Source organism: Acipenser ruthenus, chromosome 20 (assembly GCF_902713425.1).
Source record: "Acipenser ruthenus chromosome 20, fAciRut3.2 maternal haplotype, whole genome shotgun sequence".
NCBI classification, from domain to species: domain Eukaryota; kingdom Metazoa; phylum Chordata; class Actinopteri; order Acipenseriformes; family Acipenseridae; genus Acipenser; species Acipenser ruthenus.
Genome location: NC_081208.1, coordinates 25585497 through 25611530, shown reverse-complemented (window position 1 = coordinate 25611530; position 26034 = coordinate 25585497). Strand labels below are relative to the sequence as shown.

Here is a 26034-nt window from a genome sequence, read left to right as displayed (position 1 = left end):
AACTAATTAAAAAAAGATGTACCTACCCAGACTGTCTGACCCACCTGGGATTTGCACCCCTGACAACCTAGGCAAATTGGAGGTGATTAAGCAAGTAGCTCATGAAGTCCTACCTACAGTGTATTTGTGGTTCTGTATTTGGTGAAATATTTATTAAGTAATTAATCCAAAAGGGGTGACGCCTACCTCCCATCGCCACTGTAATCAGGTTTAAGATTAGGTTTATTCACCATAGGCCATGAACAACCTACAAAGAGTGGGCATGGCAGAGAGTGTGCTACAAAGTGCTAATTCAAAAGTGGTGATGTTAAAAGTAAGGAATTGCAAAAGAAAAAGTTATCTGCATGCTGGCAGTGCATTATTTATTGGAAGAGTTAACCTGAGTAAATTCCCTGGAGATAAAGCTGGCCCAGTGATGTAATATCAGTGCTCCCCTATCCAGTGCTGTACATGTCAATTGCCTCCTAATTTTGTGTGCTTTGCAGGGACTCACTGGCCTGGACTCTGGAGCCAGGTCCCAGGGACTCGGAATGCTTTCTTGCTGCTTGGCGTCTCTATGGTACTCCAGTGTTGTCACGGCGAACTCGGAGTTGCCTTCCAAAAGGAGGACCTTGAAAGGGAGACGTCGCCCCGGCAACAGGTGTTTGTTTACGGGCCCACAGTGGGTCCCTTGGTGCCCCTTTTTTTTCTGTAGAGAAAAGAGTCCCCTTCCAGAAGACACTACTGGGAGTCTATTCAGGCCTGGTAATTAAACTGTGTTCCCCCATTCCTCTCCTTTAACTTTCTTCATCTGCCCAGTCCCCTCCCTTTCCTAATGACTTCCCACAACACAATACCTTGGCCTTGGGGGGTACTCAACAACTAGGCATAGCTTGCATATAAAAATCAACAGAATTAGCCCCAATTTAGATATATGTTGTAAATATATTTATATGTGTAATCGTCAAGGAAACATCTTCCATAATAGGGTTCAAATGAGACTTAACTGGAAAAGTCTAATCTGTGGTATTGTAGTACATACTGCAGATTAGAGAGAGAAAGTAATGTAGGTCGAGTTAACACACCTGGAGCTGCAATCAGTGAATGAAAGCAGGAGTTTGACAAAGACAGCTGAACATAAAATAAAACACACAGTCAGCCGTGGACCAAAAAGGGATTCATTTTTTATCTACTTACCTGAGTTGAAACTTTTGTCAGCGGCAGACAAAGTACCTGGATTCTGATTTATTACGAAAAGTTGAACTAAAGCAGAGCAGTTAAACTGAGCTCGATTCTTGTAACTGAATACATTTCACATACTTTTAAAAATGCCGTGATTGAAAGAAATCGTTGCACAAAACTTTGGAGAACTGCATCTGCAGTTAAAGATCTGGGACTGTGAACTGCTTTAATAAAAAGCACTGTCAGGCATTTGGTGACTTCGGATGAAGGATTTACCTCTTTTTGGACAAAAAATTGGAAAAAAACAACCAGAAATCAGACGTGGATGAATCTGTGTTTATTGGAAAATCTTTTTTTTTTTTTTTTTTTTGCTACAAATACATAATAAATGTATTTTATTAAACTTAACAAATAATGTAACAACTTCAAAATGTTATTTCAAATATTATTATTATTATTATTATTATTATTATTATTATTATTATAAGAAGAAGAAGAATAAAAAAGTGAAATGGATACAAACAAGTTTTTAGAACTCTGAACATAATATTTGCAATGTGTGAGTTTTGGTTGCAATCCATGGAAGAGTTAAAATACTTCTCTCCCTGTTTTTATTCTTCTGGTTGTATTTATGCTTTACTCACAATGATTATATTTGTCCATAATCACTTTTAGTTACAGGACTCATCTGAGCCTTACACAATTCTATGATGCACATAGGAAACTATGTGGGTTACATGGGCTTCTGTTGCACACACAGGAAGTGGGAATGGACACCTTTGTAAAGGAGGTGACATCATCCAAAGGCTGTATCCAGGTAAAGTCTTTAAAATAAACAGAAGAATGGGGCGAGGAAGTACATCCCTCAAACTGAAGCCACTGGATTCTGATCAAAGTCAGGAAAACAAAAAGTTCAACAACAATGTTTTTTATATAAATATTTCATTCAAAGACTTGGTTATGCCACAGACCATACATGCAGGTACATCTCAATTATATAAATGTTGCACCCCCTAGTGGACAGATATCTCTATGGACAGTAACACGCAATGAGAACTACAGTGCATACAACACAGGTAAACCAGGCCTCCAAAAAAAAAAACACCTTAAAAATGTGCAGAAAAGACACTTTATACAACTGTATGTAAAAATAATAATAAAAAAGATATTTTGTGCATATTACCTTCACTCTTGAAAGCTAGATTTAAAATAAAAAATGTATGTAAAACTGAGACTGTAGTACTAATTCAACACTTAGAAAATTCTGACCATTTCAGCAGTTCTGTATTATTGTTTAATATCCCTAATGTAGAGTGAACGCATTTTATTAAAATCCCAATGCTTTCTGATTATTCTAGAAACGCTTACTGGGTGAAAGTATGAAACATTGAAGTGCTACCACTTCAACAGCCTCCAGCAAAACTGGACAAAATCAGGATTTCAGCCTACTGGAGTTAGTAGTGCCTAACACTGTGTTAAGCTGCTGCAGCTAATTACTATTCCAAATACATTTTGTCTTACCATTTGTTCAGCAATACCTTAACATACAAATGTTAAAACTATTTAAAGCTATAGTTATTGAACATTTAAATGTGACGTGGGCAATTTCCGATTTACAGTAGGCTGCCACTTTACATGAATTCATTGAAATATTACAGTATGACTGCTACGTAAAAATAATGATCTGAACAGTGCAACCCTAAAACTCACAACCCTGCTCCATCGCGGGCCTCCTTCTATCAGTCCGTCCAGGATTGTGCAAGTTTACTAAATTATGCAACATACAAAATTATTATATGAAAACAAAGAACTAATTATTTAGTTTTTTACATATTCATTTTGTATGTATCTCTGGATTGAAATGATGCCCAAGTCAGGAACTGACAGCACTGGAGTAGCTACATAAGCCATAATGAAGCTATAACTTTGATTTGATTGATTGGATGCAGGCCCTAGTTTGCTTTATTTATGTGTTGATTACATTTGGCAAATGGAAGGTCTACTGTGTCTTGCTTTGGACCCTCTATCGCCCCAACCACGTTTATTGTAAATAGTAAAAAAAAAATACTTTGCTTACCGCATTTCTAATAGGAAGACCTTGAAAACAGCCGACACCGAACATCAGCAAACCTTTCAAGAGTTTTGTGAATACCACCAGTAAAAACGTTTTTCCCGTATATCACAGGTGGTGCGAGGAATCGTACATCATGTAACACCACTTGGGTAGTACAGCTCAAGCTATTGGGGTGCAGACTTTTATAATTGAATTTTTAAAAAATAATTCTAATACTTATTTTTGTTGCTGGTACCTGTATGCACCATACATATATTTTCTGTTGTAGTTTGTAGATATTAAATGCAAATAACGGGCAAGATGTCACCCCCACCCTCCCTTTTAAGGTGTCAAAAAATTATTCAATTTATTTATACTGTATATCACAAAAATCAACAGGAGCGAGTTTGGGTTGCCTTCTGATGCCCTCTAGTGTCCTAGCGATATTATTACACACTTTATTATCATAACTGAACATTCAGTGCTTCACTGCTCATGAAACTCTCATTACTGCACAAAACCTCCAGTTGAAAAAAACCTTCAACATGGAAAAAAAGTGAAATAATAAATGTCCCCCTTTTTATTTATTTATTTTTTCAAATTATTAAAAATCGCACCATTTTTAAGGAAATGTTTTCAAAAATATATTTCTTATGCTGCATAAAAATCACTGTTGTAGCTAGTCAAACAAGTTATAGCAGTATGAAGAATATATGTATTATTATTTTTGTAGTCAACTATAAAATGTGAGCAGTACAATACTGTAGAAAAGTGCTGGAATTCACGACTGTAAAAAGGGGGTAGTGGAAGCCTTATGCAGGGGTGAGTTAGGTCTTAACAGTTCCTTGACATTCTCAGTCCTTTACAGCAGTGACTTTGCTGTAGTAACTGGAGTATCTGTGAATTGGTCAGGGAGTGGGTGGATTCAGCCATGGCCCAAGGGTTGGCACTTTGCTCTTTTTCAGTGTAGACAGGGCCCTGGTTTACCGTCTCATTGGGAGGACATAAACTCATACAGCATAGCCCCTGCCAACACCACTTCATAAACCACAGAGCCTGCTTTGACTTGGAGGTCCACTTGTTTGCTCTTTGTTGCACTTTAACAGCCCCAATGCACCCCCTCCTTTTACAGAGGCTGTCAATAAAGCTTCCACCCTTGGTAAAATAAATAAACAACATAAATAAATCAGTGAAATGTTGCTCAACATGATAATACAACACAATGAAAGGGACAGCATGTTTGTTTTGCCTGGTGTTACCCAGTGTGGAATTCAGCAGGAAGTGAGAGAGGGAGGTTCCCAGTGCAAAGGATGATGGTCCTGGATGGAGAGAGGCCGGACTGGCACCTCTAATTCTCAGAGAGTGAGAGTGCGAGGGCTGTCTGCAAAGCTGCCTCTTCGTCAATACTGTAATCCTGCAACAGAACAGTGCGCAGGCTAGTGCCAAGCGGGTCATATACTGCATACACAGCACATATCAGCCTTCCCTGTATATAACAGTAATGCCAAGGGTCCAATCTAATCCTGTACAGTTGTGTTCTAGCAAATTTCAAAACAGAGCTTTAGGTGCCATTGAGTATTTTTTGCACTTCAAAATACAGTTTAAACTTTGAAATATGTTAGGAAGAACATGCACAGGAATGAAAAGTCTTGGTCAGTATTTCCTCATGAATTGTAGAAGCGTCACGACTCAGCCATGCCCTGGTATGAACAGTATAAATATAAGGGAAGGGCACACACATCTCTTATCTGCGGGAGCGGTTTGCTCTTTGTTACAAATATTTACTAAATAAGTTTTTATTACCCCGTGAGCCAGACTTCCCACAACAGTGTCTCCCCACCCTCTGCTTACTCACCACAAACGTGTCGTAGGAGAACTTGTGCCGGTGTAGGAGGTGCTGCAGGAAGCTTGCGCTCTTGTAGCTGGGGTCACCCCAGGGCATGGCTGAACACACAGGACATACCTGAGGAGGGGGACACACATTCACTACACTTCACGGAGGCATGTCCCGCCTTCTCAAGGTCATTCACCACTGCACACTGGGCAATGGGAGGACAGAACAGGGTAAGCACATTATTTTGAAAGAGAGACAAAGCCAGGCTACTGAGAATCACTGACTAGCTCATATAATTGGGTCATTTCTGGTGTCATGGTTATGAAAATCAACATCATTCAAAGTGCTAGCGAGTCTGTAAAAGCCATGCAAGGTCCTGAAGTCAGTATTTAGACCCGTCACTGTATCAAGTATTAATACTGGCCCCCTTCAAGTTTAGGGACCTGCCTGACTCATATGCTGGAAGGAGGAATAGTTAAAAAATAGCTTTGAATTATTTTGTTACAGTTTTAGAACATTAAGATTGCTTTCTTCTTTTCAGACCAAATGCGTATAAACTTTGCATTTGCTTCACAAATAGTGCTTTCTAGTGCTAAAGCCGAGTGTGCCAGGCGCCCCTGGGAATGTGATCCTGGGACTCACCACTTTATTGGGGTCGTTGCGGTGGTTCTCCATGCAGTGCTTGAGCAGCTCCAGCTGATCCAGGTGTCTGGCCCCGCAGTACGGACACACAAAAGTTGAGCGGTTTGGAATATTGCTGGAGACAGACCAAGGCAGACTATAAGGCGTCAGAGAGAGACCATTGTAACAAGACAGCTGCTTCTATTACTGGGGCTTGGTGACTGGGGGCTGCTGATATTATTAAAAAGATGTGCGATACTTCATTTAAGAAAAAAGAAGGCACAAAATAAAAAAGGTTAAAAGTAAGCCTTGTCCTGACTAGACTCTTTAGAATCCATGGGTTAGGGCAGCAATTGAAAAGAATTGCTGTAAAGGGGTAGGATGAAATGGTCGTGTATTTCTCAGAAACTATTCATGTTATAAGATTTTTGGTGGGATTATTTATATTTAAAACAAATGTAAAAACAGTATTGAAAATATAATAATAATAATAATAATAATAATAATAATAATAATAATAATAATAATAATAATAATAATATATGGTATTGCCTGTGCTGATTTGTATTTATTTTTGTTTATTCTTTTAATTAGTGTTTTTTTTTAAACAGATGTGGATTTACAGTAATTTTGATTTACCTCTGAGCTTCGGTTTTTTCTTCTTAATTTTCTTAATTTCTTAACTTATAAAAAGATGTGACATATTCCTAAAACATTTAAACCACTTCTCAAGATGCTTTCATTTTATTTTAAACAGATTGAGAAATTAGAGATGTTGTACTGAATTTGAACTGAACACCCTACAATTAGACTCCTGTTCTTATGACAACTCAGTGTCCCTGGCTCGACCCAGGAAGTACTTTGTCAACCTTTTGTTGTTGCCTGACCTGCTTTGTTCTGAGATCCAGGAAAACATGTTGCTTTTGATTTTGATCATCTATTTTCAGGACACTTTACTGCTGTCCAAAACAAAGCAAACACATACTTAACTACTGTACATCCTGGGTTGATTCGTGCAGGGAAAACCTTAGTCACCATGGAAACAACTTCTCATCAAAATTAAGGACAAGACACTTCCTGTGCTCAAAAACACACCCGGGGGGCAGGTAGCAAATGTGTCGTTAGTGACCAGCTTACCTGGGGATGGGCTGGGAGGTGGGCACTACGGGGACGAATTTTGGGCAGTTTGCCATTTGTTCCTGAACTTTTGTACAAGAGGAAATGTGAGACCTCATCTTCACCAGGGTAACCTTGGGGTAAAAAACAGAACAGTCTGTTGCAGTTCTTTATTTCAGTTACCAAACAAAAACAGTGCACAGTGGTGGTGCCGTGTTGCTGCTGATGGTTCCTTTTACTTTCCCCTTTTACTAATAAAAGAAAAAGACTTTAAAAGAAGATTTGTTGTGCGTACCAAATAGTATTTCAAGATTTTAGGTTTATGTCTAGTTTTCTTTTTTAATCTTTTTTTCAATATACTGAAAACAATTAGTTAAAATCCCAAAACAATAAAGATAATTATGTTGGTTATTTAAAATATAGATGAGAAAAAAAAAAACGACCCCAAAGAAAACACGGAGTATGATATTTTTGGCTGTGCACCAGTAAACTTTTAAAAGGAACAATATCTGAACAACTAATACCAGTTACAGTACGTGATTAAGTCCTGTGTGATACAGAATTGTATTAACAGTCCACCTTAAAATATTCAGTAAAATGAAAACCTTATATCAAAATGAAAATCTAAAACTTCTTTACATCAGTATCTTACAAAAAGTCAGTGTTACTGCGTCTTTAATAGGCATCCTTTGTAAAATGGGTCACCTTTTTACTGCAGCCCCGGCAGGGAGCCTTGTAGGAAGACAGCTGCTTCTCCATGTTGGAGGATTTGTCCACCTTCTTCGAGTCGAAAGGCATGCGGCACAGCGGGCAGAGGGGGGACGGGACCTGGAGGCAGGGCTGTAGACACTCCCCGCAGAAACTATGGTATGACCAGAGAGAGAACTCACTCGCCTGCCATTAGACATTAAACAGCAGACAAGCACTTTTGGCTAATGCCTTCATCGGTGTCGTAGCCCAAAGCATCTGTCTACTTGACTTTCAGTTTCTTATCATTTCAGTTTGTTCATTGGTTATTTTTACAAATTTTGAAACTCATCTCAAATTCCCTGACAAGACAGTGGTTGCATGTACAAGCATAAGAATCGGTCAGTTATATCAGCCGATACAGAATGTTATACTTTGAAAAATGTTCTAATGCTTAAAGTACCTATGTACAGTTGTACTTAGGTAAGAATAACACAAGAATGTTGTAATCAGGTATCAACAATGTTTTACTTTTAAGTTATATTAGGAGACTCACGGGGAGCACTAGTTAACATGGACTTTAATGCACTTGCTTCTAATTCTATGTTTTCATTGAGACAGTGTTAAAATCCCTATGTGAGGAAATCATTTTACAAACAATGTTGAACTTGTACGTCTGTTTATTCCCTCTCTGATAGAATGTCTAAAAGGGTACAAGGCTGGGGGTAGGGTTATATAACAGAGCCACAGCAAATCACAGTTGTGTACAGAATTTGCTCCTTTGTACAGAGAATAATTACACCCTCAAGGTGCTGCACGCCAACAGAAATCACATGACGCGGCTGCTGCTGCTGCTGACTGCAAAGAGAGCCGAGGGAGCTGGTGCACCTCAGGACTCCCGAGGACACCGCAGCGCTGCCTGCTGGAGGTGGAGTGGGACTGCGCTGAAACAGCACGCGAGGGACTGGGGTGGAGGTGATACTGTATTAGTGCTAGATTATAGCAGTGTTCAAATCCCACAGTTAAAACATTGCTCCTCGAGTGGCATAAAGTACTGTAAGAGTCATGCTGGTAAGAAATCTGTTCGCTTTCAGCAGTTTCTCGAGACTGCATCCTGCCGATGGTTAGTTTAAGGTGTTCCTGTTCAGTCTGTGACTGGAACTAATTTTAGCTGACAATCAACACACGGCAGCAGTAATGAGAAAATTAGATAAAAAGACCAATATTACAGAGAAATAGTGGAGATTTTTAAAATGAATACAGATTCCCATACTTTGTTAGCGTTACCAGGAATTCCCTGTACTATAATACTGTTACTGGTAACAAAAAAATATATTACGTTTCCCATAAGGTGTGGGGGGTAGGGTACTTGAATAGTGGCTGCTGAGTTAATAATACTGTCATCAGCATAAGTCCCGTACTTCCCTCTCAACTACAGCACTTTCTCTTTAGTTGAATGGTAAGATGTTTGTGGTCCGTGTCCTTCCATTTAATTCAATGGGCTGAGACACAAATGTGTTACAATATGCTGTATCAAAAGTGTTTCAGTGGCACAATAGCAAGCAAAAACCAGGAGCTAACACAAGTGGTACGGGGATACTTACTATTAAGGGTAATCGCTTAATCATGACAGGCCACTAAATTGCCATCTGTGTGGAACCGAGGTGTGTCGTTGAATGTAGATTATGTCTTAAGGACATCCACCTCCTTGAAAGACAACTAGAAGATCACAATTTCCTTGTGCTGTTACTCACAAAAATATTTCCATTCAGACTTAAAACAGAACAAATTGAATTCATTATGAATTCAACAGCAGTGCTCTCTCAACAGGAAATCCAATACAAATCCTGGCTGCGCTGCTGCTAATACAGGCTAATCCATCAGAAAAGGGACGAGAGATCCTCCTCTAGAAATCTGATCTGCATACTGTCTCAGTGGATTGGTTCTGTGACAATCCATAATCCTTTTGGGAGGGAGACTGCTTTTTGTCTTTATAGTGTACAAGTGTGCCAGTCTCAATCTGCAGAGCTGCTCACAAATGGGATTTCATTTCAACTGTCAGCTTTTCTTAGACCACATATTGTACTCTATTCCATAAGAAAAAGAGCAGGTGATAGGAGTGAAATTAGTCCTTAGAACAGTCTGAGGTGTTAATAATGATGAGTATTTGTATTGTTAAGTAACAGGAATCTGGGTGTACTATGTGGCATGCAAGGTTAATATACTATAAATTGTGTATTCTGTGATTTTACTTTGCAATAACATTTTTAGTTTTGTTGTTTTTCTTCTTTACTGTATTGTTGTTGAGGGATCCTGTGATTAACTCAAATATGTTTTGTTTTTTTTAATTAATTGCTAATTATGTATAGGTATTTATTCTATCTTTGCCAGTGATCCATTGGGAATCAGTCTGTGGCTTTACATGGATTACACCTAACTGTGTTTAAGCAAATAAATAAATAATTAGATTATTAGCACATGCAAGGTTATAGACTTTTAACATTCGATACTCCAAGATTAGTGCTAATCAGGGTCTGTGAAACCAGCCATTGGATTCTTAACACTATCTGAACTAAGCTTAAAGCTGTGAAACCTTTTGTTAAAGCTGTGTCCCACTACAAACACTAGCATCATCTTTAACATTACACTAAAATTACATTCCCCAAAGCAATTTTCATAGGGACACACATTTCCTCCCCTCTAGCACTGTTACTTCAAATACACAGGATGAAGTAACCGAGCGTGTGCTTTTTATTTTGAATGATATCCTGTTCCCTTTTACAAAAAGCCAATTTCATCAGGCTGCAAAATGAGCTGCTGCAGGTTTTCCTGTGTGGCTTGGGGATTTTTTTTGTGCCCAATAAAACATTTGCAATGTAATTTTTAACTACTAAATAATTTAAACATGTGAAAAACTGCTGTAGACTGCTCTACTTTCCAAAATAACGCTGCTCTGCTTTATAAAAAATTGATAAATAAACTCTCCTGGTGAGAATTAGAAGCTCCTGCGAATCCATTTTTATATATTTATTTTTATTAAAGAAAAGTAGTTTAAAGAAATATGCATCTCCTAGTCCTGTCTAGAAATAACAGAACTTTTTTATTGCAATGGGAACTAGAATTCCAGCTGCAGTAATCTCACTTTTTTGTTTTACTTTTGCATAACAATACCCAAGCTGCAAGCCCAAGATTTTCGAAAATGAAAGCTTGGTTTGAAATGAATGCTTCATTTTATGCAAGTCTCGCTTCAACAAACTAGATTGTGTTCCATGCATGTTAACAATGCAATACTGGCAACTATCAAAGTGAAAATTCAGGAGGAAGTGACACAGCCTGCCAGAAGCCAGTGAACCATTATACTGAATACTGTTTAAAGGGGTGCTTTTCTTATTAAAGACATCAAACCAGATAACTAAAACCTTCCTGTTTTAAAATTAAAAAAATTAAAAAATGGGAATACCTTGCTCGACAAACAAGCATTATGTTGACCACAGTCCTTTGCAGCTTTATTGATGTTTGCACATTGTGAATAAGAGGCAATATTCATGCAGAGACACCAGAAGGGGGGGTATCAGTACACATAATGTGGACTAACATTTTTAGATTTTAAAAGAAACGTCATTGAAAAGGCCAGGCAACAGCAATTTAGTTTTCCTTATTATTCTACAGTACAAGCAGCAACTGCAGAGCCAGCTATAACTGGCTTTATTTTTTATTTAGTATTTTTTTTAGTAAGAACACCAGTTTGACTTTCATCACAGTGGTTTTATCATGCAAAAACACGTCTGAACATTCTTTCAAAATTAAAAAGAATATTCCAATATTCTTTAATTTATTGTTAGCTATTTAAAAAAAAATAATGGCAATTCTAAAAAAGATTGAAAGCTGTGCAGGGAGTCAGCTAGGCTGCGGCATTGGAGTTTGCCAGAGGCCACAAACAGTAATAGGGCAAAGACAAATTAAGTACTATGAGGAGACAAGGGCTGAAACTCCAGCACTGTTCAACAACCGAATGAACCTTTTCTGCCTCCTTGCCGTAGCATTGATAGCTGCGGTTTAATGTGGCATGCAGCATGTCATTTTGAATGGAGTTATATCTTGATTAATTTTAGAATGAATATATATATATATATATATATATATATATATATATTAGCAATCATTCTCAGCATGTAGAAATGTCTCGTTTTACTAAGCATCCCATAAACATCAATTCATTCAAGCTTTCTATTTTACATGGTTCACCTCCCAGACATGTATTTTGAATGTCAAATTGCCATCTGTATGGAATTTTATCTAAATAAATTTGTTTTGAATCCAAATAAATGAGTCTGCCTAGCACAATTTGGTGATGGGAATGAGGAGAAAAAGTGTGTTTTATTATTTTTTTTTTAAAGATCAGCAGTCACCCATGCTTTGCATTGTCACGAACCGTAATCCACAAATGCATGAATCTCTTCAGCCCCATTTTGGTCATCTGTGAATATAATCATATTATAAAGCAGTGTGATGAGGGTAACTTTCAATAGTGGCACTGTGTCCCACACACGTCAATGAAACTGATTAGTAAAGCAGCAAACTATGTACTATGAATTACCTGTTCTGGTTAAATGCACTGGCACATTACAGGCATCTATTCACCCCTGACGGATAGCTTTTCCAGGCACTGCCTATTGAGATTCAGTACTTGTATGACATAAAAGCAAGGGCTTGCTTCTTAAAAGCGTTCGTGTCAGCTGGAACTAACTCAAACTACTCAAGGGAATACATAACAAATAAGTTAAAGTGCACAAATGGAAAACCATCCCTTAATATATCTAATAAAGAGGTTAGAGGACTTGAGTACAAGCTGAGTGTTCACAGAGACTTAACTGAAGTTATTTAACAAATGTTTGTTTTATTGTCAGTTTTGATGAATAATATCTATATATATATATATATATATATATATATATATATATATATATATATATATATATATGGGCTTCAGTGAGTTACAGGGAATTAACTTCATCTAGGGTTTCTGTGACATCATAAACTACGAGACCGAAGGTCAAGTCAATTGTTTTCCTGTAACTCACTGAAGAGGCCCATCTATTATTTTGTATAATACACGGATACCCTTGTGATGCTAGTATTAAAGAAGATGAGGTTCAGCAGTACAGTTCGTTTTTTTTAATCATAATGTTTCAGTGCTGTACAGACGTTCGATGTTGTTATCCGTTCAGTTTCTCTGAGATACGAATGTATCAGCTTAACATCTTTTTTTTTTTTTTTTTTTTTTTTTTTTTTTAAGTATTCTCATTTTATTGATCATTAATGAACATTTCTGTACTGTGGGTGTTGTCGAGTGATTGAAAACAAGACATTTTGTGTTTGAATTGAAAGTGATGGTCTCGAGGAGTCGAATGGATCAAAGCTCATAATACTGTGGTATTACGCCTCTTTTTTTACAATGGCTCACAATGCAAATATAGCCTTCATCCATGTATTATATATATATATATATATATATATATATATATATATATATATACTTATTTATTAGTTATTGAGAGTATCCGTATCTTGGAATATATGGAAGTGCTGCATACCCATCAAGTTGTTTGGTACATGTACATACTGGCAAGGGTGAAAGTCCTTTCTGCTGCCATGACACAAAAATCTGGAAACCCATTCCATAATCTATCAGGCAAACAGAGAGGCAGCTACAGTAGACAGTACTGCATACAAAACAATATACTATAGGATGAAATGTGTATCTGCCCAGCCACCAACCATAGTGTTTGTTCTATACAGTATCTGCGGTATCTTTAATGTCACAGTCAGCCCCCAGGCATGGTACAACCTACAAGAACAAACTCCTTGGATTTTTAACACAATGCAGTATTTGGAAGGTGGGCTATCCTCCAGTATAGCACAAGGTTTAACCATTTCCCCTCTGGTATCAATGTAAACTGTTCAAGACCCATTCTATAGCACAGTGAACGTTCTGTAGTGCATTTTCCAGGTTACACTTTTCTCCTTCTGTATGTCCTCCTGGGTTTTGAATTTTAATATCCCCCATTTCCCAAGGTCATCAAACATTACTTTTTTTTTTTTTTCTTCGTGTCATTCATTACAAATGACTTTTACAACATTAGCGCCAACAAAGTGAAACAACTGTCTTATTTTTAATTTGCTAGCGTTGACTTTACGGCTCAGGGACTGTACAGCGGGATCAGCATCATGTTATTCATTGTTATATATTGTAGTAAGACTGACCTTTACGTCTACAAAACACACACACACACTCTGTACTGTATATGTCATTTCATAAACCACCAATATAGATACGCATTGCTTCTGTTCTTTCTAAATAGGCTTTACTGCAGTAAGGCAGAGATGCAAACATATTTCAATGTTTATTATATTGCAGTACTGTTAAGAGCAATACATGCACTGCATGTAATATTATTAGTTTGTATCCTCAATATAATATCTTCATTCATATTTTGTGCCGATTTTTAAATATAGTTCCACGGGCTAACGTGTTCAGCAATAATTCGATTTCACAGCAGGGGTCTTTATTTTATTGTGGATTCTGATAACAACAACAGCGCTGCGTTGTTGTTCCGCAGACCAACTGTGTTGTTATTATTATTATTATTATTATTATTATTATTATTATTATTATTATGTTCTCGGTCCGGAGTCGCTACTCACGTATGTCCGCAGCTGCCGATGCTTACGGGTTTGTGATAGACCTCCAGGCAGATTGGACACGAATATTGGCTTTCGATGCTGTCACCGGGGGCGGCTGTGGCACCTACGCTGTGCTGCTGCTGTTGGTGCTTCTGCTGGGTCCCCGACACAAAACTGCGAAACATCGCCATCATTAAAGCGAATCACCGAAACCAGACTACTCTCCTCGATTTCTGTGTGTGTACTGTGATGTGAGGAAGAAGCAGGGATAAACATTGCATACGACATCAACCCTGCGACATGAATGGCGGCGTTAAATAGGACACGCCGTGTAAGTAAGTGGTAGACATTGTCAGTACAGCAGTGTATTGAAGTTCTGTCTTTCGCTATTTCTTAGGATAAATCAGCCTGAAACACTTCGCCCAGCAGCCATCGCGCACCAATGGCTTTGCATTGTCAAATGGGCGCTTATGAAGTGCTGAATTACATTAATTACTGCGAGATTGATGTATTCAAACAATAAGATAAGCGTTCGAAGGCAATGAGTTTAGAACTTCGTTGGTGTTGGAACGATTTATTATTTATTTTTATTTTTAGAGAAAAACGTTTACCGTCTACAGTGCTGCGACATCTTGGTACGTCATCAAAAAGCGCGTCGTTGTTGAGAGCGCTCAGCAGAGAAGGCAGGATTGCAGCATACCGTAAGGAAAAGGGATTTTAAATTTGATTAGACGGAACTATAAACCACCAATTAAGTCATTTAGAACAGCAGGTATTCTGGCTTTGTATTTAAGTACCTCTACGCAGGCTGTCTGTATATTCAATTGTCTCAAAAAACTCAGTAACTAAAAATATTAAATAGTTTCTGGATATACCCGACTGAACCTTGCCATGTGTCAAGTTGATGAAGACGCTCATAAAGACGCTCAGCTGGAGACTAAAGCTGTTCTGAGGTAAATAAATAAATAAATAAAATAAATAAACACAGTTAATGATGAATGCATAATAATCCACATGGTCCATATGTTTTGGAGTGTTATATTATTAGCTTCGCATTTTGACAGTGTGAACTGCATGATCTGTTGTCATGTCCTGTAAAAGAAAAACCTTGCAGTTAACAATAACACCTAGTTATAAACGGTATGTGTTATAAATAAATGTGTGAAACTTTTAACCCATGCAGTTTTAAACAGTTTGTGAATGTAATATATTGTAGCGATCTCGGTGCAGGTAGGCAGGCTCATCCACACACAGGCGGAGGGCGGGCGCAAACCCCGGACCTCTCGCACTAAAGCGGATACCGCTGTACAAACGAGACCGGTCCTTTGGAAGGAGCGTGTATCGACTTATGTCTTTGTGTGTGATTACATCACCTACCAGCCCTGCTGCTGTCTTCCCCCGTGCACGCTACAATATTATGTCACCTATTTATCAGAAACTAACATATTTTTCTGTAAATCCATTATTTTGTATTAACAAGTAAATCCCCATCTGTTTTCTCAGTGTTTCTCAGAAATGTATGAAATGTAAAGAAGGCTCAGCTGTGCTGATTATTCGAGTTGGAGATGCCTTTTGCGGGTAACTTTTATGTTTTCATTTAAATACAATTTACCACTTAAAGTCGGCTTAAGTGCCGGCATAGTGTAAAATCTGAAAGTGATCCATATTCTGAAAATTGACATTTCTGACTATTACTGTATAAGGCATGCTGGAAGTCAGTGCTTTCAACTTTTCTTTTTTTATTTATTTGTTAAATGATGTGCCTGCTGCATAGATTCTCACCATCCGCAGTTTGGACCATCCCACTTGTTACTTTCTTCCACCTAATTAGACTAACAGTGCATATTAAAACCTGAAATGTCTTGTTGCCAAACTTTTTCGCTATTTTCAATGAAGCATTAACATTGTCTCTTTTTTTAGGAACTGCTTTAGGGAGTATTTTGTACACAAGTTCCGAGCCATGTTGGGGAAAAACCGTCTTATTTTTCCCGGGGAGAAGGTACATTTCCTTTTCTAATTTCCACCAGTTGAGGGTTTTGAATTGTGTAATTGTCATTCCGAATGAATAGTTGGCATTATGACAGGTCAGCAAACACCCTTTTTATATAGTTTGTTGATGTCGAATCTAATACCCTATTCACTCTGTCTAAATAAAGTGAGATCAAAGCACATGATTACCAATCACTTTGTTATCAATCTCTAGTTTTCAACACCCAGTGATCGTGCATTATCTGAATGGTGTATAAATATCATTTTGTGTGGGGATTTCGAAAGCTTCTTACAGCTTGGACTGTAAACAAAACCATAATGTCACGATTTCCTTTTTTTATCATATTTGTCTGATTGTGTTTATGACTAAATGTTTTTTTTTTCTGAAAGTTATTAACAATTTGTCTTAATTACAATGAAGCTACTAGTACACTTTTATTTTTTTTTTAAACCAAGGAAAACACATTTCAATGCATTTCTGACCTACAAGACTTGACCTGTCCTTTTCTGTCCAGGTTTTACTTTCGGTGTCTGGAGGTCCTGCATCCAGTGCTCTGCTCTCTCAGGTCCAAGAGGTACTGTTCTTTTTTTGTTAGTTTGTATGTTAGATTTTTCTGTAACTTTTCCCTTCATATAGGGACTAATAATGCAGTTGTGAAATGAAAACTTCAGAAAATATGTGCTTTTATTCAGAAAGTTTTTTCTGTTTTGATTTAGGGTTTGCGTCGTGAAACATCAAAAAAGCTGCGTTTTGTTCCTGGGGTAATCTATGTTGACGGTAATGCAAAGTACCAATGATTCTTGTTTGTTTGTGAATGTATATCTTGGGAACTATGGGGTATGTGTTTTACTGACAAAAGCTTTTTAACAAGAAAACAGGTCTGTTACAAAAGGGCTCATTTTAATCTGGATATGTTTTCTTTCTCAGAGGGAGCTGCTTGTGGGCAGAGCCTAGAAGAGCGAGGTGAAGTAAAAAGCCAGCTGGAATCGATATTCCGAGCATCTGGATTCCCATTCTATATAGTCCACTTAGAGGAGGTAAGCCTTAATCGAACAGGGGTGTGCAGGAAATCTAGAATCTATCTTGCCCAATTCAAAGGAAAGTAATCAAAGTGTGCATTTATTTTAAAGAAATCATTAATTGCAGTGACACCCAGTGGTTACATATAGGAAAAAAAAAGTTTCTTCTTTAACCTCATATAACATTATTTTATTTTTTCTCATTGTTTTATCTGCCAGGTTTTCAATCTCCCCAGTTCAGTCCTGCTGTCTGCGTCCTCGGCCTCAGACAGGCGGAATGAGAGCTACAAAGAGGCAGTGGATGGATTTATTCAGCGTGCCAGCTCCGGAACCCAGAGTGAGACTCGTCAGGGGTCCAGTTCATACAAGGAGGTCCAAACCCTTCTGTCTGAGCTCAGTACCCAGGAGTGGTCTGGAGAGGGGGGCACAGTGACCAACAGGAGCCCACCCTTCACTCCAGAGCAGACCGAGGCTGTAAGGACACTGCTGGCTTCAGTGAAGACTTTGACCGCCAGGGAGGAGCTGCTGAAGACCCTAAGGTGAGAAACTCCTACACTAATAGGGTACAGCACTTTTTATAATAAGTAGTATTAGAACATATCTCACTGCCAAATGAGATATGCTCTAATACTGTTTATTAATTAAAAAAAGACTAAGTTTTCACCAATGCTCAAACAAAACCAAAAAAAAAACAGATGGATGGGTTTGGTCTGACTGTTCCTTGTTTTGATCTCCAAGGTAACCTTTTTCCTCCTTCTGTTGATGAGCAGGCAACACCTGATTCTGCACACAGCCAGGGTCAGAGGTTACTCAAAGGTGATGATGGGAGACAGCTGCTCTCGTCTGGCCGTTAAGCTGCTCACCAACATCTCCCTGGGGAGAGGGGCATTCCTCGCCATGGACACGGTGAGTTGCTGCTAATACAGAGTGAGTCGGGTTGGTGGCTTTACAAACTCGGTTTGTTAGCAGCTACTATAAGGGTAAAACACAAAAAAATATATATTAAAAAATGGACATCCAGTAGATAAATATGAATATATTGATCAGTCTGTCTACTTTATTGAGCAGAGTTCTATACTGGTGTAGGGAGGTCTGAGTGGAGTTGTTTTTTCTAGATTTGTGTACAGTGTTGAAAGTTAAGAGAGCAGTTGATAAACTTTATTCAGTGCTCTATTTGTTTTTTCTTCTGTTTTATAGGGTTTCTCTGACACCCGCTATGGAGATATTGCCATAGTCAGACCCATGAGAGAGTACTCCTCTAAAGAAATTGCCTTCTATAACAGGATGTTTAAGGTCCCCTCTGTTTTCACCTCTGCTCTTGACACTAAGGTAAGAAGCTGTTCTGAGTCATGACAAAAGTGCTACATGTAGCATTCTACAAAAGCAAACTGAATGCTGAAATGTGGAATATCGAAGGCTGCTTGTAGAGCCATTTTACAGTATGTTGGATGTGTACCATGTTAAATGCTACAGGTTGACTTGCTTTTATTTAGGTGTAGTTGCCACATGAATAATCATCCCCACTATAGAATAAAACAGCCCACTCTGGGAAGTTTGATTCTCATCTTGTAGTAGTAGTAGTAGTAGTAGTAGTAGTAGTAGTATGCATAATAGTGTTTTTACATTTTGTACCTATATCTGGAATATGTAGAGTCTAATTGTCTGTCGCAAAGTATGTTAATGGGACAAACAAATCCATGGTAAAGTGTTGTAGCAAGGTAAGTTTACTTCCCCTGTACTAAATAAAAATGTAGTAGGGATTTGTGAGTGTTATGCTGATGAGAGGTGAGAACATTTAGGCTACACTGCTGTACTAGACCTGACCAATCCTGGACTCTTTTTTGTGAAGGCAATTTAAAAGAATGCCTGTTCCAGGATTTTCCCAGCTTGCACTATTATCACAAGCCTTTCTCTCTCTCTCTCTCTCTGTTTCTCTCCCTCTCTTGTCTCTGTGTAGTTTCTTGTGGTTGACATTTCCGTTCAGGCTGAAGTAACACTCTGGTGTCAGCGGAGATCTTGTTTGACACTTTTCAGTTTATCTCTTTTCTCAGGAACCAGAAAAAGCAAGCATTCATCGCCTGACAGAGAGCTTCATCAGTAAACTTCAGGCTGACTTCCCCTCCACTGTCAGTACCATTTACAGGTAAGATCAAAGAATCAGGTCTCACAAAACGGCCAAGAATAGTACTGCCTAGTACGCACTCCTACTTTTTTGTTTAAATTACTTGCAAATTAACTTTTTGTGGCATTTAGTCAAAAGCTATTCATAAATAAAAGTAAAACTATAATAATAATGTAAAACAAAGGCAGTGCATGAGAGTGTGAAGCTGTAACAAACCAAACCTGGACCTCCTGAAGATTCAGACAGGAATGAAGCTGTCACCTTTCGCTAATCTATTTGCTGTCTGGTTGCACAGGACAAGTGAGAAGCTCAACACTGCCTGCCCTCGTCCTATCGCTGATGGAGAGTTGACAGAGAAATGCCTGCTGTGCCTCTGCGCCTTGGACACTGGAGCAGGTGAGCGACACCACTGATCTCATTCCTGAGTGTGGCCACTAGAAAAAAAATCTTTACTAAGATTTTGTAGCAACTTTGAATTTGCACAATTTTCAACTCATTTTAGGAAAGGCCCTGTGATGTTGTGGTTTTCAGTCTGTATGGTAGCCCAGTCTTTAATTATTCCGTTGTCGAGGATATAGAGGAGGTGGCTGTACAAGCTTGGTCTCGCTTCTACATACATTGCTAGAACTGCTTATTGTATTGTGATGAAGCTTGCCAAAGACATTCATTCACTGTTATTGATAGTATCAGTGTGGAGGCTGTCTGCCTACCTTTCTGGGATGCATGTCACTGCAGCTGTCTCATGATATTCATGTTTGCTTCTTCCTTTATTCTACAGAGGAGGCCACCGCATTCCACGCCACGCTTATCTCTGAGAACCTCTCTCGTAATAGGACGCCTGACACCATCCCTGCCCTGGGGGTTGCTAAGCAACAGTGCTGTGCTTCTGGTGGGGAGCAGAAAGAGAGCTGTGGGGACAGGGTGGATGGCTGTCATTCAGTGGACAGGTAAAGTCTGAGGGTTGTGTTCCTTTTCTTTTTTAAAAAAGCTTAAAAACACCCTTTTTTTTTATACAATCTTCATTCATATTTGATTCAAAAAGCTCCAGCATTGTTCCTGAACAAACATGGTTTAAAATACATAACTGTTCTTTAGTTTTATGAACTGAGTGTTTTAAATTTATAGCATCTATCTGATATCTGTAAAAATAATGTGTTATGTTTTGCTTAGGACCAGCTTCACCCCTGAGCTTCAAACCCTGTTGTGTTACAGCTGCAGGCTGATCATTAAAGACATGGTAAGCAAGACTGTAGAATTAAGCAAAAATAACTGAGACAATGGAGATATGGAATATAGCATTTGTATTTGTGTTGCATGTCATGGTTGTCTTCTGTGTGTGTGTGTGTGTGTGTTTTGGGGGGGTGGGGGATGCTTGGATTCATGTAATTATCACAAAATTATTGTGTTCAACATTGTTGTTTTTCATGGGAGGGCATTGGGGTCATAGTAATCTAAAATATATATTGTGTTTTTTTTTTTTTTTAAAACAGACCTCTGTAAACTCTATACCCGAGTACATCCTATCCGAAGCAGAACGCAGGAAACGGAGGTGAGTTGTTGTTGTTTGTTTATTTATTTATTTATTTATTTATTTAGGCAGTTACTCTTGAAGTATCACCTTACTATAAATGTCAGCTTTTAATTATCCATGGATGTTAATCCAGGATTTTAAATTGCTGTATTTCTGTCTGGCAGGGCTCAGATGAAAGAGGAGATCCAAGACTTCCTACTGAATCCGGAGAATGATGCAGGGGAGGTGACAGTTAGTTGACACTCGACTGGGATGTGATGTTAGACACTTTATTTATTTAGATACCTGGATGAACTCTACACCTTGTAGTCCTCACAGCAGGTGTGCCTTATAAAACACAAGACTGTTGTTGGGAGTTTTAAGGTGTGGCTCTTGCATTTAGTATTTTACCTTCTATTTTAAGCATTTCTGCAGTGCCTAGATACCTTTGGTGCACATGCCTGCTAATGTCAAAAGACAAATTAGTGAAGAGCTTACCGCAATACCAATAAATCCTTTTCGAAGCGGTAAGTCTGTCTTCTATCTAATCAGGTGACAGCTGGCGCCTCTTTTTATCTGTTTTTGTTAGCTTGTTTTAAAAGTCTCAATTTTTTTGTACCAAGTCACCTGTATTAAAATACCTCTTTTTAAAATCTTATTTTTTATATACTGTCTTCACAGCAAGTATTGTCGGGGCCCTTTTGTCTAATGTGTGATTTATCTTCAGGTGTGTAAGTGCATAGTACATACATGTTTTCTTTTTTTGTCATTTTTAATGTGGAAATTAAATAGCAGAGTGATTTTTGGATACTGAAACAGATCAATAATCCAGCAGAATTGTTGTGTGGGTGTGGTAAAGGAAGGTGCGGTATAAGCAGTTTTATTATTGGGGTAATTAATCATCTTGAGTAGATATATCTAAGAGTACTGATCCTGTGTAAAGCCACATGCAGTAGTGATAAAGACCACCTATCTTGACAAAGGAACACAGAGTATGCACCTTTTAAACACAACATACTGAGGTTTTACCAGAAAAAAACAAAACAAATTATTTTAATTTGATCAGGTAAAAGCTAAGCATTTTGAGACAGTTACAACAATGACATTTATCAAAATACTGTATCACTATTCTTTTTTTATTTACTCGGTGAAAGTATTGCTTTTTAGTGTTACAACTATTCCAGCATGTTCATCTCAAACCTCCACCAACAAGTCGGTATGATTACAAATATTCCATTATGTCCATCCTGGCTACAGGATTTTATTGACTCCAACTCGAGCTGGCCGTGCTCTGGCTCCGGTAGCTCGGCTCCAGCTCCAGAGCTGATGGAGACCCCTGCTCCAGCTGCAGACAGGCTCTAGAGTTGATGGAAACCCCCGTCACAGCTCCACACTGGCTCCAGAGCTGATGGGCCCCGCCACAGCTCCAGAGCTGATGGAGACCCCCACTCCAGCTCCAGAGTTGATGGAAACCCCCGTCACAGCTCCACACTGGCTCCAGAGCTGATGGACCCCCCCACAGCTCCAGAGCTGATGGAGACCCCCGCTCTAGCTCCAGACTGGCTCCAAAGTTGATGGAAACCCCCGCCACAGCTCCACACTGGCTCCAGAGCTGATGGAGACCCCCGCCACAGCTCCAGAGCTGATGGAGACCCCCTGTTCCAGCTCCAAAGGTGATGGAGACCCCTGCCACAGCTCCAGACTGGCTCCAGCAGCCCCAGCCTCAGCTCTGGAGCAGCTCCACACTGCTGCTACAGCTGCTATTAGCCACCAAAACTTCTAATCAGTAATATATGTTCTTCACTATCATAGTAACATCCTATTTAAGTTTTTTTAATTGTTCAGATCAGGTTACATGTGTTTTTTAAATAAAAGACAAGAATGTGAATTGTGGTTTTAGATGTTTTTATTTTCCTTTAATTTTGAGTCTAGACTGTATTCGCCTTGTTTATTAGGGGCCATCCAAAATTACCATCATTTTCTATAAGCCTACAATATTTTATTAACTATTTTTTTTTTTTTTATAACACAGAATTGCACAGTCCCAAAATGTGTTGTATTTATATAAACAAACACCATCAGACCTTATGTGACATCATCAAAAAATGTTTAAGTAGTTTAGGTATAACCCTGCAGAAAAACTTTAAAAGTCTTTAAAATAATCTGCTCTAGTATTGCAAATTTCCACAGACAGAAAAAATGACATGATAGTGCTAGTGTTTGCATACAAAGTCAATCTATGAACTATTTTAAAAACAGTTTTTTGTGTCCAAATCAATGAGATTTGATTCTGCATGTAGCTCTGAACTACATTATTCTTTCTCTTGCCTTCACAGGGAAAAGTTTCAGTTCCTTTCCTCTCCAATACTCTTTCATTGTTGTTAAAACAGTGGTGGGAATAGACAAGAACAGAGACCAAGCACATTGTTGCTGCTCAAAGTCCTTCTCATTCTTTCACATTCCCTTTTCACATTGTATACCTCTCATGTGGCTTTCCTCAAAAAAAAAAGGCAAGAAAAGGTGCATGTGACATTTCAACATTCTTGAGGTACCCAAGGGAATTTCAGACGTAAGAAAACAAACCTCGGCTCAGCCGAGGAGGAAAGCGGCAATGTTGTCCTTGATTTACAGGCAGGATCTCTACCAGTATATAAAAAAAAAAAGATATGAGTAAGACCGCCTAGAATAGGACAGACATATGACACTAGTGCCAACGATCTCGACTGCTTTGAACAATTAAAAAAAAAAAATTAAAAATAGCAGTGGACTAAAAGCATGCTTTTCTATAAACTCCCTCCCCCACCCCACCACCACAGCATGAAAAAAGAGCAGTATAGAAAAATAAACCATTTGCTTTCATTATATCTTTTCATTTTGACTCGTTATGGTAAGCGGCTATAAGTCTCGAGGTCAGGATCTCTTCAGAGCTCTCCTGTCGAGCACTTTAAGAGAAGAGGACTGGGATGGCTTGGCCTCTTTGAGAAGAGACTGTCCAGGGCAGCACCAGCGAGGTTAGTCCTTGTCGCGGGTCCACTTGATCATTGTCTCGGGCGAGCGGTATAGGAAGATGAGTTTGGAGTACATCTCCTCCTCCAGTTCTAGCTCCCCAGTCTCACGCACTAGGAAGATGTCTGTGCACAGCTTGAGGATGCGGTCCACGCAGGGCAGCTCCTCAAACATGATGGAGTGTGAGATCTCGCTGAAGAACCCACGCACAAACTTCCCAATCACGAGCACCACCGACAAGTACAGCCCCATGATCCTGGAATACAATAACAAAAACGTATGCGATCCCCAGCCCTGTGACACACATGGATTTGACTAATGTTTTTGTAGTACTGTTTCCAGTTCTGGTAAAGTTACAGAGTGAGGTCTACTATTATATTATATAGACCTCCCTTTGGCACTTCTCGCTAACTCATCTAAGATTCTGTTCGAGTTTACTAGAACACCACCTTTTGAATCATCCTGCAATATTTAATTTTGAACTTCAGGTATCCCTTCCAATGTGTTGTTATTGAGGCCAAAGAGTTTAACCAATCAATTCTAAACTCCTTGCATTGTTATCAACTTGCACCCCTTCCCATGAGAGACCATGTATTGATGAAGAGAAGGTGTGTCTCTTACCCGTATCCAGCAAGGAAGCCCAGGCTGGGAGGGCTGACCTTGTCACTGAAGATCACCATGGGCAGGACGTCACAGTCGTCCTTGGCACGGTCACAGTCCGCAATGTGGATATCCCACCACTCCTGCAGCCCATTGGTCTCTGAACTGTGATCTTTGATTAATGTTAATGTCACGTCCTGGTAACTGTCTTCATCATCTAGGGCAGTCGGAAAGATGTGAAAGGTGAGCACGATGTCTATGATAACTACCAACCATGTAGGTTACATGTTTTTTGACAATGTATTAGTTTCACCTTAATATGTTTGCTCATGACCCATAACAGATGCATGCATTAGTCAACATTTTTTGTCTCATTGTATTTAGTTTCTTACTGTTTTACTCCAAAATGTCTACTCCAATTTGGCCTAAAAAAAATTTGATTTAGAAAGGAATTAAAGGAGGGAAGAGGAATGCTTAGATTAAATCGATTGAGGTACGGTTATGCCATCACTAACCTGGATACAGCTGTTTGACAGGTTTGGCTTCAGCTCCATTTGGTGCCCTGATGTAATTTGGGAACATATGACGAACACGCCTGGAAAGAAACACAAGATGTCATCAGGCTGTAAACTGGCAGATGGAGGTTATTTGCAAAAAACATCTTAGAAGCAGAAGGGCAGTGCATGCAGCAATAAAAAAAACAAAAACAAAAAATTATTCAGGTTTAACTGAAACCTTAATTAAATGTTCATTATTGTCATTATTTTAAGCTGTGATCACTGTTCTAGGTGGCTGGGAATATGCTTCAGAATGCACCTCTAGCTCAACACTGTTCTGCAGAAGTGAGGACTATTCGAAATTCAATGTTCTACAGTCCTCACATTTTCAGTAGGTAAAGGGGGTGTATTGTGGATGACTTACACAGCGTTGGTGTCGTTTCCCATCAGCAGAGAAGCCAGCTCTTTCCGGACAGGGTCGTTGGGATTCAGGTCAATAGAGTGCTTGTCGAAGGTGTGCTCAACCGTGCCTCCTCTCCCCAAGTCCCTGTAGAGATAATACCAACACAGTAACACCTAGAAGGTTACAATTATCAATACACATTCCAACACAGCTTTCATCTTAACTACAACTGAACTCTTTACTGTACAAAATATTCAGGATACATTCCAAGAACTTCAGTTCAGACAACATAACACCCACCCAAGTCAAAATGCTCTAACTGTGAATGATCAAATAATAATAAAATGAAATAACATAGAACACTTTACTCTGCCAGTTCATCATATCTTTTGTAAGCTTATTTCTTTGATCTTCTCCGGCTTTCGTTTTTTTCCTCTTTTGAACTCATGGAAAGAGGTTCTTTGGCCCCATGTTGAAATGGAGCAATATGATTACATACTATGATCCTAATTGCAAAACTACAGTTGCTATTATTACTACAACATCACACAGACTGCTCTACATACGCACACGCGCACCTGCCTTACCGCATAGTGATGCAGTTTTGGATGGATGGTACAGATAATGAACCCATACAAAGACATTCTAAACTAAGCTATCACTTTTTTAAATTCGTAAGTGCTGCATCCTATCTCTAGGATATACACAGCCATTTAAACAGAAACACTTCT

At 38.8% G+C, this 26034-nt stretch overlaps 3 protein-coding genes across 12 annotated transcripts in view; 1 reads left to right on the top strand and 2 right to left on the bottom strand.

Moving 5' to 3' along the window:
* Positions 1-1514: 1514 nt before the first annotated feature.
* On the bottom strand, positions 1515-14834 carry LOC117425035 (E3 ubiquitin-protein ligase RNF166). 5 transcript variants are annotated; one of them, XM_058993748.1, is made up of 6 exons: positions 14768-14834; positions 7491-7647; positions 6807-6919; positions 5691-5826; positions 5070-5177; positions 1516-4628 (listed from the first exon to the last, which is right to left on the bottom strand). In XM_058993748.1, exons 1-6 carry the CDS (start codon positions 14785-14787, stop codon positions 4563-4565), a joined length of 600 nt encoding a protein of 199 aa, XP_058849731.1. In that variant the 5' UTR covers positions 14788-14834; the 3' UTR covers positions 1516-4562. The 5 variants fall into 5 exon arrangements, with proteins under 5 accessions (XP_033897571.1, XP_058849731.1, XP_033897569.1 ...); XM_034041678.3 differs by lacking the exon at positions 14768-14834 and adding an exon at positions 14178-14693; XM_034041679.3 differs by lacking the exon at positions 14768-14834 and adding an exon at positions 14178-14614 and having other exon boundaries at positions 1517-4628; positions 5691-5805.
* LOC117425032 (cytoplasmic tRNA 2-thiolation protein 2-like) lies at positions 14717-22685 on the top strand. Of its 2 annotated transcripts, XR_004547956.3 has the most exons (16): positions 14717-15109; positions 15660-15734; positions 16077-16155; positions 16661-16720; positions 16863-16923; positions 17074-17183; positions 17385-17704; positions 17936-18071; positions 18363-18494; positions 19217-19308; positions 19583-19683; positions 20066-20234; positions 20458-20524; positions 20778-20836; positions 20983-21524; positions 22055-22685. XR_004547956.3 is itself a non-coding variant. In XM_034041672.3 (15 exons), the coding sequence occupies exons 1-15, from the start codon at positions 15048-15050 to the stop codon at positions 21056-21058; spliced, it is 1599 nt and encodes a 532-aa protein (XP_033897563.3). In that variant the 5' UTR covers positions 14717-15047; the 3' UTR covers positions 21059-22685. The 2 variants fall into 2 exon arrangements, 1 of the variants encoding a protein (XP_033897563.3); XM_034041672.3 differs by having other exon boundaries at positions 20983-22685.
* The window catches only part of LOC117425025 (piezo-type mechanosensitive ion channel component 1-like), a 61690-nt gene continuing 58341 nt past the window's right edge, over positions 22686-26034 (bottom strand). For all 5 annotated transcript variants that reach the window (XM_058993735.1, XM_058993737.1, XM_058993738.1 and 2 more), the window contains 4 exons: positions 25325-25447; positions 24919-24998; positions 24425-24620; positions 22686-24059 (listed from right to left, as the gene is read on the bottom strand). In XM_058993735.1, coding sequence (XP_058849718.1) covers positions 23810-24059; positions 24425-24620; positions 24919-24998; positions 25325-25447 — 649 coding nt within the window. In that variant the 3' untranslated portion in view covers positions 22686-23809. The remainder of the gene's footprint in view (positions 24060-24424; positions 24621-24918; positions 24999-25324; positions 25448-26034) is intronic.